Source organism: Marasmius oreades, chromosome 2 (genome assembly GCF_018924745.1).
Source record: "Marasmius oreades isolate 03SP1 chromosome 2, whole genome shotgun sequence".
NCBI lineage: Eukaryota > Fungi > Basidiomycota > Agaricomycetes > Agaricales > Marasmiaceae > Marasmius > Marasmius oreades.
The window spans coordinates 2407510-2421876 of NC_057324.1; the positions used below are offsets into that span (position 1 = coordinate 2407510).

Below are 14367 nucleotides of genomic sequence, written 5' to 3' on the forward strand. Positions count from 1 at the left end.
AAAGTCGTAATAAAGTAGGTATGTAATGCGGTAAATGGGTCTGGTTGCTACCAATGATACTATAACATTGACAATAAATTGAAGGTCTTCAGGATGGCGGTACAGTTCGGAGGTGGTCACTGGTGTTTGTCTCAGGTACAGATAGATAGATAGATAGTGTCTGTAAGCCTCTACATTGATCTACATTCTATTTTATCTACTTGATATACCGCTTCACATTTTGCAATCTCTCAGCAGCCCTTCTGAGCGTGTCAGCATCTTTGCAGAAAGCGAATCGCAGGAAGTTCTCTCCAATCTTTGAATGCTCGGGGCAGTAGAACTAGGCGGAGCCGATCAGCAATGGTCTGTAAAGGAGGGCATTGAATGTACCTCGCTGACAGGAATGGAGGACACTCCGACCTCCAGCGCAAGGAACCAGCCAGCCCTACAAGGCCAGAAATAGGTCAAATTCGGGGGTCTGCAATCAGATGTTTGAATCATACTTGAAATCAAAGCCCCGTCCCTGCAGACTTTCGGGGAAAGGGTAGTCATCTGGAATTTGCACACGAGACACATCCTACTTTGAATTAGCTCAGGAGTTTGACAAATGTGGAGTACTCGACTCACCAAGAGAATAAAGTAACCACCTTCTGGATTTGTGTACGGTAAACCAAGCTGATCAAAGCAATCGATAAGAATCTGGCGCCTCTCCGCATATTCGTCTCGTTGGATTTGAAAGAAGTTCCTTTGCACTACTTGTTCAAGACCCGCGGCAACAGCTTCCTGGAGAGGTGAGTTTGAACAGAACACGATACGAGTGCTTGCAGCAAGAGTAGGTTGAATGAGGGACTGAGGTCCGATGAGCCAACCCACACGCCATCCGGTAGCAGCAAAAGCTTCTAAAAAACGGCAGAGCGTCAATCAGGCTCGTATTTGAATCCTAGAGCGCTACTCACTCCCTGCAGACCCCACAGTCACCGTACGGTCCCACATACCCGGAAGAGTTGCAATCCTGACGTGCTCTTTGCCATCGAATACCAGTTGATCATACTACGAGGATGACATCAGTGGACTGGACCGGCAGACAAGACAAAAAAAACGCACCACTTCATCCGACATGACGATCAAATTGAACTGCTCTGCGACTGCAGCGATAGCCTCCAGCTCTTTCCTCGTGAAAACTTTACCCACTGGGTTATGAGGTGTATTGACGACAATCATCTTGGTTCGAGGTGTAACAGCACGTCTGAAAGCGCCCGTTCAGCTTTTATCTGGTAGGAGAGGGTGCGAGGGCCATCATACCGCAATTCATCATTATCGATGGTCCAATCGTTACTCGTGCTCTTTCCGGACCCTTTGGGTGGATGGAGAGGGACGTAAACGGGTTTGCCGCCATTGAATACGACGGAAGGTAGGTATTGATCAAAGAAGGGTTCAAACAAGATCACTTCATCGTTGTGTTCCAAGAAAGCGGTCCAAACCGAATACTGGCCTAAAAAAATAAAAGGACCTTTTGATGAAAAAACCTTCCTCCACCTTCACGGCCGACCGCGAAACGTACCTTCATTAGCGCCACTAGTAACCAGTATTTCTGTTTCTGCATTCAAATCTCTTTGAAGTTGGGGACCGTAGTAGGTTTTGATAGCTTCGCGAAGACGAAGGCGTCCTTTCGGGTGAGAGTAATGGTTGGCCATGACATTATTCAATGCTTGTTCAGCTGCCTCCGTCACCCATTTTGGGGGTGGGAAGTTCATGTATCCTTGTCCGAGGTTGATACAATCGGCAGGAAGGTTTGCGACGCTAGTAACGCGTCAGCGCAGGTTTACTGCAGAGTTTTCGATCACTGACTTGTAAATCGACCAAACGTCCGGCGTCAATGCTCGACCTTCTGCCAGTCGTGAGGCGGGTGCAATGATCTTGGAACGATCTTTATTAGCGACAGACGAGGACATCCTTGGAAGAATTCTACGAGAGGGTCTGTAGAATGTGGGGAGAGAAAAGAAGGATCGGTGCATATTAATATTAGTAACACAGCCTTATATAAGATTTCCAAATCCTAGGTCCTGGCGTTCCGTGGTTGGATGATTAATTCGGATGCTCAACGTAGGGCTGTATGCCACGATATACCTCAACCATATCATGACGGCGAAAGCGGGATCGGGAGATGCTGGGCGCGGTGTGGACGTACGGGCGGTACGGACGATAAGTACAATGCTTTTACTCGCGGTCATGTGGCTGGTGGCTGTTCTCCAAAATTTGAGCTCAGCCAGACGCACTCGTACTGATCAACATCCGGGATGAGTAGCCACGACCTTGGAACAATCACAGAGTAGTTCTTCCTTTATTTCTTTTGTTGATACTCATTCAGCTCATTCTCCCAGGTCAGGTCTTTCTAGTGCCCGCTCTTCTCCGGAACATTTTTCTTATCCTAGTGCACAATCTCCCCAAACCGACAATGAATCCGATGAAGACTTCGTCTATCCTGGTGCTCAAAAAACGAATGAAGAGAATCCTGAAGAACAAACTCATACAGCTGTTCAACAACCCTCACAACCTCGCCCCTCTCCAGCCCAGTTAGAAGCATTATACGCTGCTGCTTCCTCCGGAGACCTTCCATTGCTCAAAAGACTCTTTCGGAATGCTCTCGACACCGGAGATGTGGAAGCCTTTAGCCTTGCCAATGACGCGTCCACGCGAACGGGCCATACTGCTTTGCATGCTGCTGCTAACAAGGGCTATCTGGATATCATTAAGTGGCGTGAGTGTCGTCATTTACTTTTGCTACCAGTTCTTTTCTGTTAACAAGTCCATAAACAGTCGTAGAGGAATGTGGAGCCATGCCAGATCTAGAAGACAAAGAGGGCGAGGTATGTATATATCGATGTTCAGATCAGGCTCCGTTTGCACTCATCGCTTGCGCCTCAGACTGCAGTACACAAAGCTGCTCTTAACGGATATCTTCCTATCATCGAATACCTCTTGCTTGATAAAGCCGAAGTCCACGCCAAGGATGCTGATGGATGGACTGCCCTACATAATGCATGTTCAAAGGTATGTCCCCGCTCCCGGGTCTTTAGCGGTCATTTATCAATACCCACGACAGGGGTATCTTGATATTGTGAGGTGGCTTTGTGAGAAAGGAGGAGCTGCAAGTGAGACGAACGGGGTCCGTGGTGTCGATATGCGTAGCAAAGGTGGGTGGACACCCCTCAGTGAGTGATATTCTTATTCTCTTTTTTAATTCATTTTGCTCACAACTCGTTCCAAAGTGAACGCCGCATCGAAAGGACACCTTCCCGTCGTTCGATATCTTTTGAACAAGCAGTCTGCTGATCCTTTAATACGCAACAATTGGGGAGAGACAGCGTACGATGCGGCAGCTGGGGTCTTTGAGGTTTGGATCTGCGAGGTATATTGTCTCAACCTTATGTTCTTGGCTTCAATTGACTTGCATCTTTAAGATCTTGCAAAAAGCCGAGGCCGAACGATGGCGCAACTCAACAGTCCCATATAATCCACTTTCTGTCCATACAACGGTCCCTATTGTCCTTTACGAAAATCAGCGACTCGATACTCGGATCAAGACTCTTGCTGTGTCCGGTGGTCGACCAAAATTTTCTGCATCAGGTTTGGGCAAACAGGGACGTCGGTCTCCATTTGAATTTCGGTTACCAAACGCCGATGGTGGGTCTGGAGATAAGCTGGTTCCCGCGTGGAGGAGTGATGTTCAACTTCCCTTGAGGGAAAGCCCATGGATATTACCCATTCCTGGCTCAACTCATCTTGAAGGGCGGGAGCGTAGCCATTTTTGGTTGTAAGCCAAATTGACTACATCTGTATGTAAGACTGAGGCCCTCGCACAGATCTGACTGGACTCTGGATGTTACTCACCCTAACGTAGATGCTGAGGGGGGTTGGCAATATTCACATCGGTTTGGAGATCAAGATGACATCTGGACGGCAGAAATGCCACCTCCTCTCGAACGAGTGATATCGGGAGGAGTTACGTTGTCCCCCGGATTAGGAAGTCCCTCTTCCAGGAGGTCTTCCCAGTCGCAACCGACAAGTTGGGTTCGTCGGCGTCGTTGGGTCCGAGTCATGCGCCGTAGGCTTGATATTCCCCCATTACCGTTCCTTCTTCCTGATGGAGGCATGTATCTCATTAACGATGAGGGTAAATTTGTTCCATACACGGAAGGACGACCAAATCTGGCGGAGAATGAAGAGGGGCAGGAGCTCGGTGCTATGTCGTCGAATTTCCTGTCTGCTGCCCATGATTATGTTAGCCGAGCACGGTATCTGGTGGGAACCCAATCCGATTGGGACAATGTAGCGACAACGCCTATCGAAGCGCGACGGGCTATTGCGAAATTGGAACGTGCGACAACCGAGTTAAGGCAAGGCATTCTGAGTAAATCATTCTCGTCCATCCAGCTCCAATGTCTTGACATTTGCTGTCGCAGGTGATGATGATACGGAGAGGAAAACCCAAGCAGAAGTGCTATTGAATGCTTACGGTCGGGAGCTCGAGCGGAGGAGACGTGCTGCCGGCGCGCAAGGGCTCCTTGTCTCGGGAGATGGTACGACCTGCTATCCTTCTGTTTGCATGGGCTCTACTCATGTATTGCTTAGATGATCACATAGAAGATGATGACGAGGATGAGGATGAAGAGTTCTATTACCCTGGATCTTCACAAGCGAGCATAATCAGATCGTCTTCTCGATCGTCAAATTCTACGGATTATTTTAACCGCCCAAGCACGTCCCGTCAGCCAACCGATCTGACGCCGCAGTTGTCCCAAGCTCCTGATTTCCGTGTGCCAACACATGAAGCTCCTCAGAAAGTTACTCGATGGACTCAACCCAGTCCTTACCAGATACATCAATGGGAACGTGACGAGGACGTTCCTAAATGTCGGGAGTGTCAACGGCGTTTCAATTTCATCAATCGCAGAGTACGTTCATTTGACTGATTTCAGAGAATGGCATTACTAATTTAGTTTGAAGCATGTATGTAAATTCTTCTCATCGATTTCAAGTTCGCGTTGACGAACGCCAATTTCCACCAATAGCATTGCCGTCGATGTGGCAAGATATTCTGCGACCGCTGCTCGTCTTTCAGAGCCCTTTTGGATCCTTCAGACATCGTGCATGAGCCTGGACACACAGACGACGCTCCCACCTCAAGTAGCCAGCGTGTATGTCAAAAGTGCTTTGCGGAAGTCAACGGAACTATTCCTAGTCCCCTTCAAGGGATGCGGATCCCTTCGATGGAAAGAATTTTTGTTGACCAGGAACGACTAAATGTGCCTCTTAACCGTGGACAGTCTACTTCACAACTTAGCGATCTTTCGGAGTAGGTTTGATGTTCATCACGGTTCGTCAATGGCTAATCTTGCTCGATGACAGATGTCCGGTATGCAATTCGAGTCTCGAACAACTTGGGGGTGTAACAGAACAGGAGGCACACGTCAAAGCGTGTTTGGAAGGCGGTTTCAACCCCCCCGAATCTCAGACGGCGAAATATCTGGTCTACCGCCTACCTGCAAACAGTGCTCTCATCGGGGTTGAATGTTCGTTTTTTGTTATGTCTCAGAAGAATGTTAATCAGACCTGTCTTTAGGCGTTATCTGTCTAGAAGAGTTTGTCGGAGGTGAGAATATTCGCACTCCGTTGAAAGTTTGCAGTCTAAAGTGATTATAGGTTCGACTGTCGCACGCCTGAGTTGCCTCTGTAGTTTTCACAATGGTTTGTGTCCAACACTTTATATATTTCTCAATGCTGAATAACGCCTCCAGTCTGTCTCTCGTCCTGGCTCCAAAGAGGTAAAAGTTGCCCTGTCCACGCTCGGTAATATTATCCTGTCCGTGCAGTCGAGGCGCAATACCCATCTATCACATGTAGTCATGGCTATTGGAACCAACTACCTGTGGACCCTGGATCGATGCTTGTTGATTTCATATATCTAGATAATCCCTGTGGTACATATAACCGTTTCAATGCAGCCTAATTTCAATCGCCGTCGTAACGAGGCTCATAGAAGGTACTATAGCAGAGTTTGTTGTGGTCGATCCGTATAATTTCTGATAGATCCTCCTCGTCTGGTTCGACAATGTCTTGACCTTTCCGACCATCATCCTGGTCATCATCAAACCACGTCGCAGGGTCATCATCGTCGTCGTCGTCGTCGTCTTCTTCTTCTTCCAGATCGGATTCTGTAGGTTTGTGGTTCCTGATAAAGCGACGTCAGTCGGCCTTGAGTAAAGAGAATAGACGTCGGACGTAAGTACATAAATGCCCAAAGCCGAGCTTCAACTTCTGCTCTGGTGAGTACTTCTCCCTTGACAGGTAGTCCTTGACGTCTTCGTTTCTCAATGAGTTTCTGCTGTCGTTCACGATCCTGAGCATGAGCTCGCTGTTCAATATCGATTGCCTCTTGCACGTTCAGCGACCCGACAGCTCCGTGGGTATCGCCCTGAGGGGGGGGGAAAAGCGTGGGATGAATATGTTAGCCGGTGAAAGAGGGAATGGTGTCCGTACGAATCTCGCCAACGCTCGTCGCTTTGCATCAATTGCCCTGCTCATGGGGGATTCGGGTGCGTGAGGTACTGGTATATTATCGCCTATCCTCGTATTCATCATACCGGTATTGATAACATCCATTCCATGTATTTCGAGTTGACTTACAATCGCGACCTGCTCAGCCGCGATCCTCTGTGCATAGGTTGATGTCGATGCACCACTGTTACGAGAATATAAGAGGGGATGTGTTTGAAAGACTAAGAGTTGAACGCACGGTGATGATAGCGTCTTGGAGTTCTTCGCATAGCGGTCTTGTAGTTCTCGAACAGACATTTCTGAAATAGGCTTGGGTTTCTCTCGAAGGGGGGCACGAAATCCTGGAGGAACAGTATTCTTTCGACGCATTGCTGCATTACTGGATAGTCTTGGGGAAGTAGGGGGGGAAGACATCATGGTGTGTAGGTAAAAGGGTTGTAAACCCACAACGTTTTACTTATATTCTCTCAGAAAGGATTGCCTTTTTGGGAACCCTGTCCGATGTAGTAGCAAGCTATTGTCAGTTACACAAATAGTATACATTCCTCCAGGCGTTTGTCTTATGATACAGATAGCTTGTAGACTCAACATTACATGTACATACCACCCTGTGATAAATTGTGAGTCAGTAAGTAGCAGCGACGTAGATGGTTCGTCGTTACTTACGAAGCCTGGAGGCATGAATTCGTCGTTGTCTGGGCTGCGCATGTTCCCACCCCCGGGGACACCGCCTCTTCCACGCCCTGAGGGACCTAGGTTTCCGGGAAAGGGACCAAGAGTCGGTCCGACAGGATCGAATCTAGCACCAGGAGGTGCGCCCATAGGAGGTAGAAAACCATCTCCACCCCAGGGACCACGGGCACCAGGCTGCTGACTCCTACCACCGAAAATGGGATGATTTGGGCCGACAAACATACCGTCGTCGTTATCAGGAGGGAAAAGAGGCGGTGGATGGAAACTACCGCCAGGCAGAGGATCCAAGTCCCGCCGTCCTATCTGGAGTGGATTTTGCGGGGGCAGATGGGAGGGACCGCGGCGCGGAAACTCTTCATACGGATCGTACCGGGGGAACTGGGGCACTTGAGGCCGAGCGTCACGATTTATGTTATCATTACTCTGCTGCAGCCGAGTAGCTGAGTGAGAGGGTTGCTCAGTAGCCGTGGGTTCCTCTGTATAGCCATCTTTCCGCAGTCCTGGAACAAGCTTCTGAATCACCTTTAACTTGTATTCAGAGACAAAGTCGGTAACTCGAGCAGAGGATATGAAGCAATGAACAAGAGGTTGTGTGACCGCCTCGCCGAGGTCGTAAGGGAAGGAAGCTGGCGATATGAAGTTGTTCGTGGATATATCTAGAGAGGCAACTTTTTCACTCTTACAAGACATTGAGTAGGAAGATATTAACCAGAAAAAAGACCTACTTCTGTGGCGATAGCATTGAAAAGTAGACGAGAACCCATACTGGATATTTTGAGGAGGAAATCAAGGCTGCTCTGATCGTGTTTATATCGGAAAGTGTAGTTCCCAGGGCCATTCTTATTCCATCCGGTAGGAAGGGTGTTACTAAAGTTGTGAGATGTTGGGGAAGACTCGTCGACAGCAACAAGACGAAAAGCTAAAGCGGACAAGATGGAATGAGAGAGCGCTGCAAGGCCATCCTGAGGTGTTTGAAGCTTTTTGTCCGACTCTGGTAGGAGTGAAGGAATAAGGGATAACAAAGCAGAAGCATCCAGTATGTTAGGCATGGTGACAGTATCGGTGAAATGAGAGTCATACTGGGCCGGCCGAGTCACATGCGGTTATAATTAGAGGTCCGATCCGGCAACCTCCCTGGGCCATTTTGGTGGTTACTCGCCCGTTTCTGTCCTATTATTATTATTATTATTAAGCCTATGTCCCGTGTCCCCGGCTTACGGTTGTCAAGCAGCTCACCCCGTTTCTGTCTACATGCAGACCAGGCCATCCCTGTCTATATCGGAGTATGGGTCCATTTCCGTGCTTTCCGTCTCCATAAGGATCGGGCAGTCGGCAATATTTTTCTACATCGCGGATCGGGCCGCCCAGGGCATACTGTACGTATGCCCCTCCTATCACATGTGCAAGGCGTCGATAATCAAGTACAAACATACCTTCCTCTCCTTCTTCCATTTTCGTTATTGGGCAATGAAACGAAGAGACAGATCGTATTCCCCCGACGTTGCAAACAAAAGGGTAAGACACTCTTCTCATCGTTCATCTCGGTCTCCGTCGCCCATTAGGCGTGCTCCAAGGCTCAGTATTAGGTCACGACACGACGACGATAGGGACAGGGACAGGGATTGGGGCCGTGACCGGGACAGACGTGATAGAGACAGGGATAGAGACAGAGACCGTTACCGGGACGATAGACTTAAGGATGAAAGAAGGAGGGACTATAGAATCGATAGACGTGACGAACGGCGGGATGACCGACGCCGCTCCCGTTCCAGGGACCGCAGGTCTCGTTCAAGGGAGCGTCAACCTGCAATACCACCTTCTCCTCAGGCTACCCCAACGCCTGAAGCCGTGGCCACACCTACACCTCCCCCTGAAGATGAAGCAATAAAGGCAAAACGTGCAAAGTTCGAAGCATGGAAAAAGGGCCGAGAGGCAAAAAAAGCCCTTGGTGAGGCAAAAGCCAAAGCAATGGCTTTAGCCGGCAAGTCAGCTCCAGGTAAGTAGTGTCGTGCTCTTTCCTTTCGGAAATACTGGATTTCACATCACTTGATCGCCCATAGTATTGGCCGAACTACCTGCGAAACCTACTGGACAACTTAACCGTGCAGCCCTCGGCGGCTTAGGGCTAAAGGGACTACCTCTCAAACCAGAATTCACAAAAGCAATGACAGCATCGATGGATGACTCGGTTGAAACCAAACGTAAATTGGAGAAGTTGGAGGATATGCCTGCAATAGACATGAGCATGAATGAAGGTGAAGCCAGCGTTGGGGATCTTGAGGTCGACGATGATGATGAGGAAGCGAACAGAATGGATCAGGCACTGAGGAAGAAAGCTGAACAGGCTATGGTGGTTGATGACGAGGAGACTGATCCTTTGGATGCCTTCATGAGTGGAGTTAAAGAGGAGGTGAAGAAGGTCAATATGGAGGACATGAAGAAAATTAATGAGAACGGGCGTCTGAGTAAACGTCTAGACGAAGTAGCCGATGACGAAGAGCTTGTCGAGGACACAGCACCAGATGAGTTGGACACTACCGACCTCAATCCCGAAGATATCTTAGCTCTGGCAGCCAAAAAGGCGAAAAAGAAGGAACTAGCTACGGTGGACCATTCTCGAGTCAAGTACGAGCCCTTCCGTAAAGAATTCTACATTCCTCCTCCCGATATTGCCGCGATGACGGATGAAGAGGCGGATCTGTTGCGACTTGAACTTGACAGTATCAAGATTCGAGGAGTTGACTGCCCAAGACCTGTCACAAAGTGGAGTCACTTTGGTCTTCCTGCTAGCTGGTGAGTCAGTTGGTATTCCTCTGCAAGTTTTGGGTACCTAATTTACCTTCCAGTTTGGAAGTAATTAAAAAGCTCAACTACACGGCCCCCACGTCTATCCAGGCCCAAGCTATCCCCGCTATCATGTCAGGTCGAGATGTTATAGGCGTCGCAAAAACTGGTTCCGGAAAAACCATTGCCTTCCTTCTCCCTCTTTTTCGACATATCAAGGACCAAGGACCCTTGGAACAAATGGAGGGTCCAATCGCTATTGTGATGACTCCAACTCGTGAACTCGCAGTTCAGATACATAGGGAATGCAAGTCCTTTCTGAAAGTCTTGAATTTACGGGTGGGTCTAATACATCATTGCCAGGCATTGGACTAATTTTTCCTGTAGGCTGTGTGCGCCTATGGTGGCTCGCCGATCAAAGATCAAATAGCAGATTTGAAGAAGGGTGCTGAGATCATAGTCTGCACGCCTGGTCGGATGATCGATCTTCTAACTGCCAATTCTGGACGTGTTACTAACCTCAAACGCGTCACTTATGTTGTACTCGATGAGGCCGACCGCATGTTTGACATGGGTTTCGAGCCTCAGGTTATGAAGATAGTCAACAATATCCGTCCGGACCGACAAACCGTTCTCTTTTCCGCTACATTTCCTAAACAGATGGACTCACTCGCGCGCAAGATCCTTTACAAACCCCTCGAGATTACAGTTGGTGGGCGGTCAGTTGTTGCTGCGGAAATTGAACAGATTGTAGAGGTTCGAGCTGAGGAAAGCAAGTTTACTCGTTTGTTGGAGATTCTTGGCCAGATGTATAACGAAGATCCCGAATGCCGGACGTTGATATTCGTAGATCGACAAGAAGCTGCCGATAATTTACTTCGCGAATTGATGCGTAAAGGCTATCTCTGCATGTCACTTCATGGCGGCAAGGACCAGGTGGACCGTGATTCCACCATTGCCGACTTCAAGGCGGGTGTTGTCCCTGTTGTTGTTGCTACCTCTGTTGCGGCGAGAGGGTTGGATGTTAAGCAGCTGAAGTTGGTCATAAATTATGATGCACCTAACCATATGGAGGATTATGTTCATCGGGCAGGTCGAACTGGACGTGCTGGAAACAAGGGAACATGTGTAACGTTCATAACCCCAGAACAAGAACGATATTCCGTTGATATATATCGAGCCGTGAAGGCTAGCAGTGCTCCCATCCCCAAGGAGCTTGAGGAACTTGCAACTGGTAAGTCTTGTGCTTTAGATCTGGGAGGTTCTGAGCTCAACATTTCCGCCCAGGCTTCCTCGAGAAATTGAAATCAGGCAAAGCTCAAGCGGCGGGATCAGGTTTTGGTGGAAAGGGCCTTGACCGACTTGATAAGGAGCGAGACGCGAAGGAGAAAGCAGAGCGTAAAGCTTATGGAGAGGGAGAGGAGGAGAAGGCTGTTGTCTCCGAGGAGCCCACTGCGGTCAACAAGACCGCAGCGCCAGGCGATGACATGACATTCGGCAGCTTCAAAGTGGAAATCAAGCGTGGACCTGCCCCCGACTCCTCAAAGGGTATTCTCGGCGTTGGCAGTGCTGTCGTTGCTGCTAGGCGTTTGGCTCAAGCCAAAGAGGAAGAGAAACTGCAATTGCAAGTGCGAACGGCAGAAGAAGCCGCTTCGCGTGCAGGCAAGGATACCCCCGCCTACAAACAAGCGATGAGTGTTGTCGCGAAACTAAATGCACAGATCCGCGCTTCTAAGCTTGTGTTGCAGTCTCAAATTCAATTTGAGAGTAATCCAGATCGGAAGGTCAACGCGAACACCGACTCGAATGACTTCCATGCTATCATTCCCATCAATGACTATCCTCAGAAAGCCAGATGGCGTGTCACTAACAAGGAGACGATGGTACAGGTGAGTTATTTCCGTCATTCTGTGAAGCGTTGCTCTTGAGTCTCATGTATCAATAGCTCATCGATATGACGGGTGCGTCCGTCACGAACAAGGGTATTTACTATGAACAGGGCAAAGAACCGCCACTTGAAGGACCACCCAAGTTGCATCTACTTGTCGAGTCCAACGAGGAGTTTAGGGTACGTGTATAGGCCCTGACATATGTACAGTCCGCGAGTCTTACATTTTCTAGGTGGAGCAAGCGGTTCGCGAGATTAAACGGCTCCTTGTGGAGGCATCAACTGCTGCTTTACAAGCGGAAATGCGTAACCCTACCGCCTCAGGAAGATACAGCGTGCTCTAAACAAGTCCTCTCACCATCCGATCTCTACAGTTTTGTAATTTTCATGATGCGATAAATATATATATACATGAAATGATTTCTCAACGCAGACCGAATCCTCTCTGTTTTGCACTGGTTGCGTTTAAACTAGTAGCGTGACCTGACTCTTTGATTCTCTTTTCAACCTCTGAAACTTTCCCTTCTACCTCCCTCACTGCACCGTCTATCCATTGCAAGCTCTCCAGATGAGTGCTGAGAATTTGTGAAATTTGAGTCATCGGATTTTCAGAACATGTATCCGAGCCAGCTGGTATCGATAAGCTGTTCACAGATTCGATCATTTGAGTGAGAGAATTCGAAAGGTCGTCCAGATGAGTATGGAGGTCGGTTGCGAGCATGTAACTATCGTAAGCAAGTCAGTTCATCTTTTCGGGGGGCGAGACGGTGTATATGGTCACTTTTTGTCTCTTTCTGTATCGGCTGGACCCGTATCGAGGGCTCGTAGACTCCCTCCAGCCCCACCGAAGACTTCCTCGGTGACCTTCTCATATGAATCTAGCGTGACTGCCAGGTCCTTTTGTTGCTGTTCAATGTGGTCTAAAGACTGGTCAACTTCATTTTGTTCGCGTTCCGCCTGAAGTACGTGGCTATATAACGCAGCGAGCTGTCGGCAATTCAACAAATATTCGGGCTCGTAGGACAAGGTGAACTAACGTTATTCCCGTTTTCGATGAGGGCGCGATCCCACATCGCCACTTCGGCAGCGAAGTTGTTGAATTCCCGTACATGAGTTTCAAGTTCTGAGTGCCATTTGTTCACGATTTCTTCGATCGTTTTTCCTCGGAGCATGGAAGGTGGTGGAACGGCGACTACGGGGGCTACCGACCCAGCTGAACCTTGGTAGATGTATTAAATACATCACCACTCAAAGCGGAGATACTAACTCACTGCTCTTATCAGCCTCCTTTGCCTCAGGCTTTCCTAGTGACACTCCACCTGAGAAACCTAGAAGCTTCTTAATCATGCAGCAGAGGATACTATCGTACCTCGACCTACCTGTGCCTGCATCCTTTTTCTCGTCAGTTTTGAATGCACCAAACAGTCCTCCCGATGCGGTAACAGTAGCTGTAACAAGACTTGATATAATGCTGTGACGAGAACGAGTACTTCCATACCTGGTGGCTTATCATCCTTCTTCTCTGTCGGCTTAGCGGCGCCAAAGAGGCTGCCAGCTGGAGCTGTAACACGAATCAGTACAGTGTTAGGACGAGAACAAGTTGGTCCCTACCTGTGCTAGCGGGGAGCGAGAACCCTGGGGTAACATCGCGAGTTCCTCCAGACGCACTTGTCCCAGTAACAGCGGCTGATGCAGGGGCCGGGCCGGTTGGGGTTGTAGGTTTTCCAAACAGACCACCTGAGAATGTGCTGGGTGCTGTTGTTGCAGTAGCCGAAGAGGACGTGTTTCCAGAGCCTGAAGCCGGATTGGCAGTTGATTTCTCCGCTGGTTTCGTAGATGCACCGAAGAGGCCGCCGCCAAAACCAGGCGCAGCAGAGGTAGCTGAGGACTACGTGAACGAAGATCATCACACTGACATTTCATAGAACCGTACAAGATGTCGGTGCAGCATTGTTTGACTGGCCGAAGACTGAAGGGGAGAAGTCGTTATTGACGGACAATAGTTCGAGTTGTCATTCAACGCACGACTAGGTGTTGCTGGCTGGTGTTCGTTCTTTGAACCTTGGTCTGGTTTCGGTAGTGAAAAAGCACTTCCACTGAACAGAGGGTTAGTCGAAGACTGGGAGGTAGTGGACCCTCCAGTAGACGTGTTCGCCGCCGGTGCAGAAGTGTTTGAGCCACCAAAAAGCCCAGGACCTGCTGCAGGAGTGGAGCCTGTAGAGCCAAAAAGGCTGCCACCTCCGCTGCCACCAGAACCAAATAGGCTTCCTGCCTGAGGTGGTTTTGCTACTCCATGTTGAGCTTACTGTGGGCCCATCGATAGGATGTGACGCACCAGCATTCCCAAACAACCCTGCGGTATTTCCCCCTGCTCCGAATATATTTCCTCCAGTTGAGCCTGTGGAACCCGAAGTAGCACTATTCCCAAACAGGCCACTCATGGTATCGAAGTGAGGGGTAGAGAG

General features: G+C 49.0%; 6 protein-coding genes across 8 annotated transcripts; 2 read left to right on the plus strand and 4 right to left on the minus strand.

Moving 5' to 3' along the window:
- Positions 1–86: 86 nt before the first annotated feature.
- On the minus strand, positions 87–2156 carry E1B28_004480 (uncharacterized protein). The gene is made up of 9 exons (XM_043148964.1): positions 1828–2156; positions 1541–1779; positions 1282–1471; positions 1084–1225; positions 936–1029; positions 607–878; positions 483–556; positions 370–424; positions 87–319 (listed from the first exon to the last, which is right to left on the minus strand). Exons 1-9 carry the CDS (start codon positions 1992–1994, stop codon positions 197–199), a joined length of 1356 nt encoding a protein of 451 aa, XP_043013566.1. The 5' UTR covers positions 1995–2156; the 3' UTR covers positions 87–196.
- Positions 2157–2229: 73 nt separating this feature from the next.
- On the plus strand, positions 2230–5848 carry E1B28_004481 (uncharacterized protein). Its single transcript, XM_043148965.1, has 15 exons — positions 2230–2308; positions 2361–2737; positions 2797–2846; positions 2905–3030; positions 3083–3191; positions 3249–3388; positions 3441–3793; positions 3843–4390; positions 4443–4559; positions 4612–4934; positions 5052–5335; positions 5389–5552; positions 5603–5632; positions 5683–5727; positions 5778–5848. The coding sequence occupies exons 1-15, from the start codon at positions 2277–2279 to the stop codon at positions 5831–5833; spliced, it is 2754 nt and encodes a 917-aa protein (XP_043013567.1). The 5' UTR covers positions 2230–2276; the 3' UTR covers positions 5834–5848.
- A 143-nt stretch (positions 5849–5991) lies between these two features.
- On the minus strand, positions 5992–6954 carry E1B28_004482 (uncharacterized protein; the record flags this gene model as incomplete). Its single annotated transcript, XM_043148966.1, has 4 exons — positions 5992–6211; positions 6270–6454; positions 6520–6721; positions 6776–6954. 4 exons carry the CDS (start codon positions 6952–6954, stop codon positions 5992–5994), a joined length of 786 nt encoding a protein of 261 aa, XP_043013568.1.
- Positions 6955–7127: 173 nt separating this feature from the next.
- On the minus strand, positions 7128–8279 carry E1B28_004483 (uncharacterized protein; the record flags this gene model as incomplete). The annotated part of the gene is made up of 3 exons (XM_043148967.1): positions 7128–7145; positions 7204–7908; positions 7956–8279. 3 exons carry the CDS (start codon positions 8277–8279, stop codon positions 7128–7130), a joined length of 1047 nt encoding a protein of 348 aa, XP_043013569.1.
- A 321-nt stretch (positions 8280–8600) lies between these two features.
- Positions 8601–12270, plus strand: E1B28_004484 (uncharacterized protein). 3 transcript variants are annotated; one of them, XM_043148969.1, is made up of 8 exons: positions 8601–8745; positions 8805–9226; positions 9291–10023; positions 10077–10353; positions 10402–11248; positions 11302–11903; positions 11960–12082; positions 12136–12270. In XM_043148969.1, exons 2-8 carry the CDS (start codon positions 9199–9201, stop codon positions 12244–12246), a joined length of 2721 nt encoding a protein of 906 aa, XP_043013571.1. In that variant the 5' UTR covers positions 8601–8745; positions 8805–9198; the 3' UTR covers positions 12247–12270. The 3 variants fall into 3 exon arrangements, with proteins under 3 accessions (XP_043013571.1, XP_043013570.1, XP_043013572.1); XM_043148968.1 differs by having other exon boundaries at positions 8601–9226; XM_043148970.1 differs by having other exon boundaries at positions 8601–10023.
- Positions 12271–14367, minus strand: E1B28_004485 (uncharacterized protein). The gene is made up of 10 exons (XM_043148971.1): positions 14238–14367; positions 13928–14188; positions 13836–13871; positions 13514–13783; positions 13401–13463; positions 13282–13350; positions 13174–13230; positions 12940–13121; positions 12684–12889; positions 12271–12627 (listed from the first exon to the last, which is right to left on the minus strand). Exons 1-10 carry the CDS (start codon positions 14341–14343, stop codon positions 12327–12329), a joined length of 1551 nt encoding a protein of 516 aa, XP_043013573.1. The 5' UTR covers positions 14344–14367; the 3' UTR covers positions 12271–12326.

Coding starts and splice junctions, on each gene's coding strand:
- E1B28_004480 (XM_043148964.1), bottom strand. CDS start 1,994: ATGCACCGATCCTTCTTTTCTCTCCCCACATTCTACAGACCCTCTCGT. Junction 1,472..1,540: donor TACTAGTGGCGCTAATGAAG/GTACGTTTCGCG, acceptor TTATTTTTTTAG/GCCAGTATTCGGTTTGGACC. Junction 879..935: donor GACTGTGGGGTCTGCAGGGA/GTGAGTAGCGCT, acceptor GCCGTTTTTTAG/AAGCTTTTGCTGCTACCGGA.
- E1B28_004481 (XM_043148965.1), top strand. CDS start 2,277: ATGAGTAGCCACGACCTTGGAACAATCACAGA. Junction 3,389..3,440: donor TTGAGGTTTGGATCTGCGAG/GTATATTGTCTC, acceptor TGCATCTTTAAG/ATCTTGCAAAAAGCCGAGGC. Junction 3,794..3,842: donor GAGCGTAGCCATTTTTGGTT/GTAAGCCAAATT, acceptor GCCCTCGCACAG/ATCTGACTGGACTCTGGATG.
- E1B28_004484 (XM_043148968.1), top strand. CDS start 8,629: ATGTGCAAGGCGTCGATAATCAAGTACAAACATACCTTCCTCTCCTTC. Junction 9,227..9,290: donor AGCCGGCAAGTCAGCTCCAG/GTAAGTAGTGTC, acceptor GATCGCCCATAG/TATTGGCCGAACTACCTGCG. Junction 12,083..12,135: donor AGTCCAACGAGGAGTTTAGG/GTACGTGTATAG, acceptor TACATTTTCTAG/GTGGAGCAAGCGGTTCGCGA.
- E1B28_004485 (XM_043148971.1), bottom strand. CDS start 14,343: ATGAGTGGCCTGTTTGGGAATAGTGCTACTTCGGGTTCCACAGGCTCA. Junction 13,122..13,173: donor AAAGGAGGCTGATAAGAGCA/GTGAGTTAGTAT, acceptor ACATCTACCAAG/GTTCAGCTGGGTCGGTAGCC. Junction 12,890..12,939: donor TCATCGAAAACGGGAATAAC/GTTAGTTCACCT, acceptor AATTGCCGACAG/CTCGCTGCGTTATATAGCCA.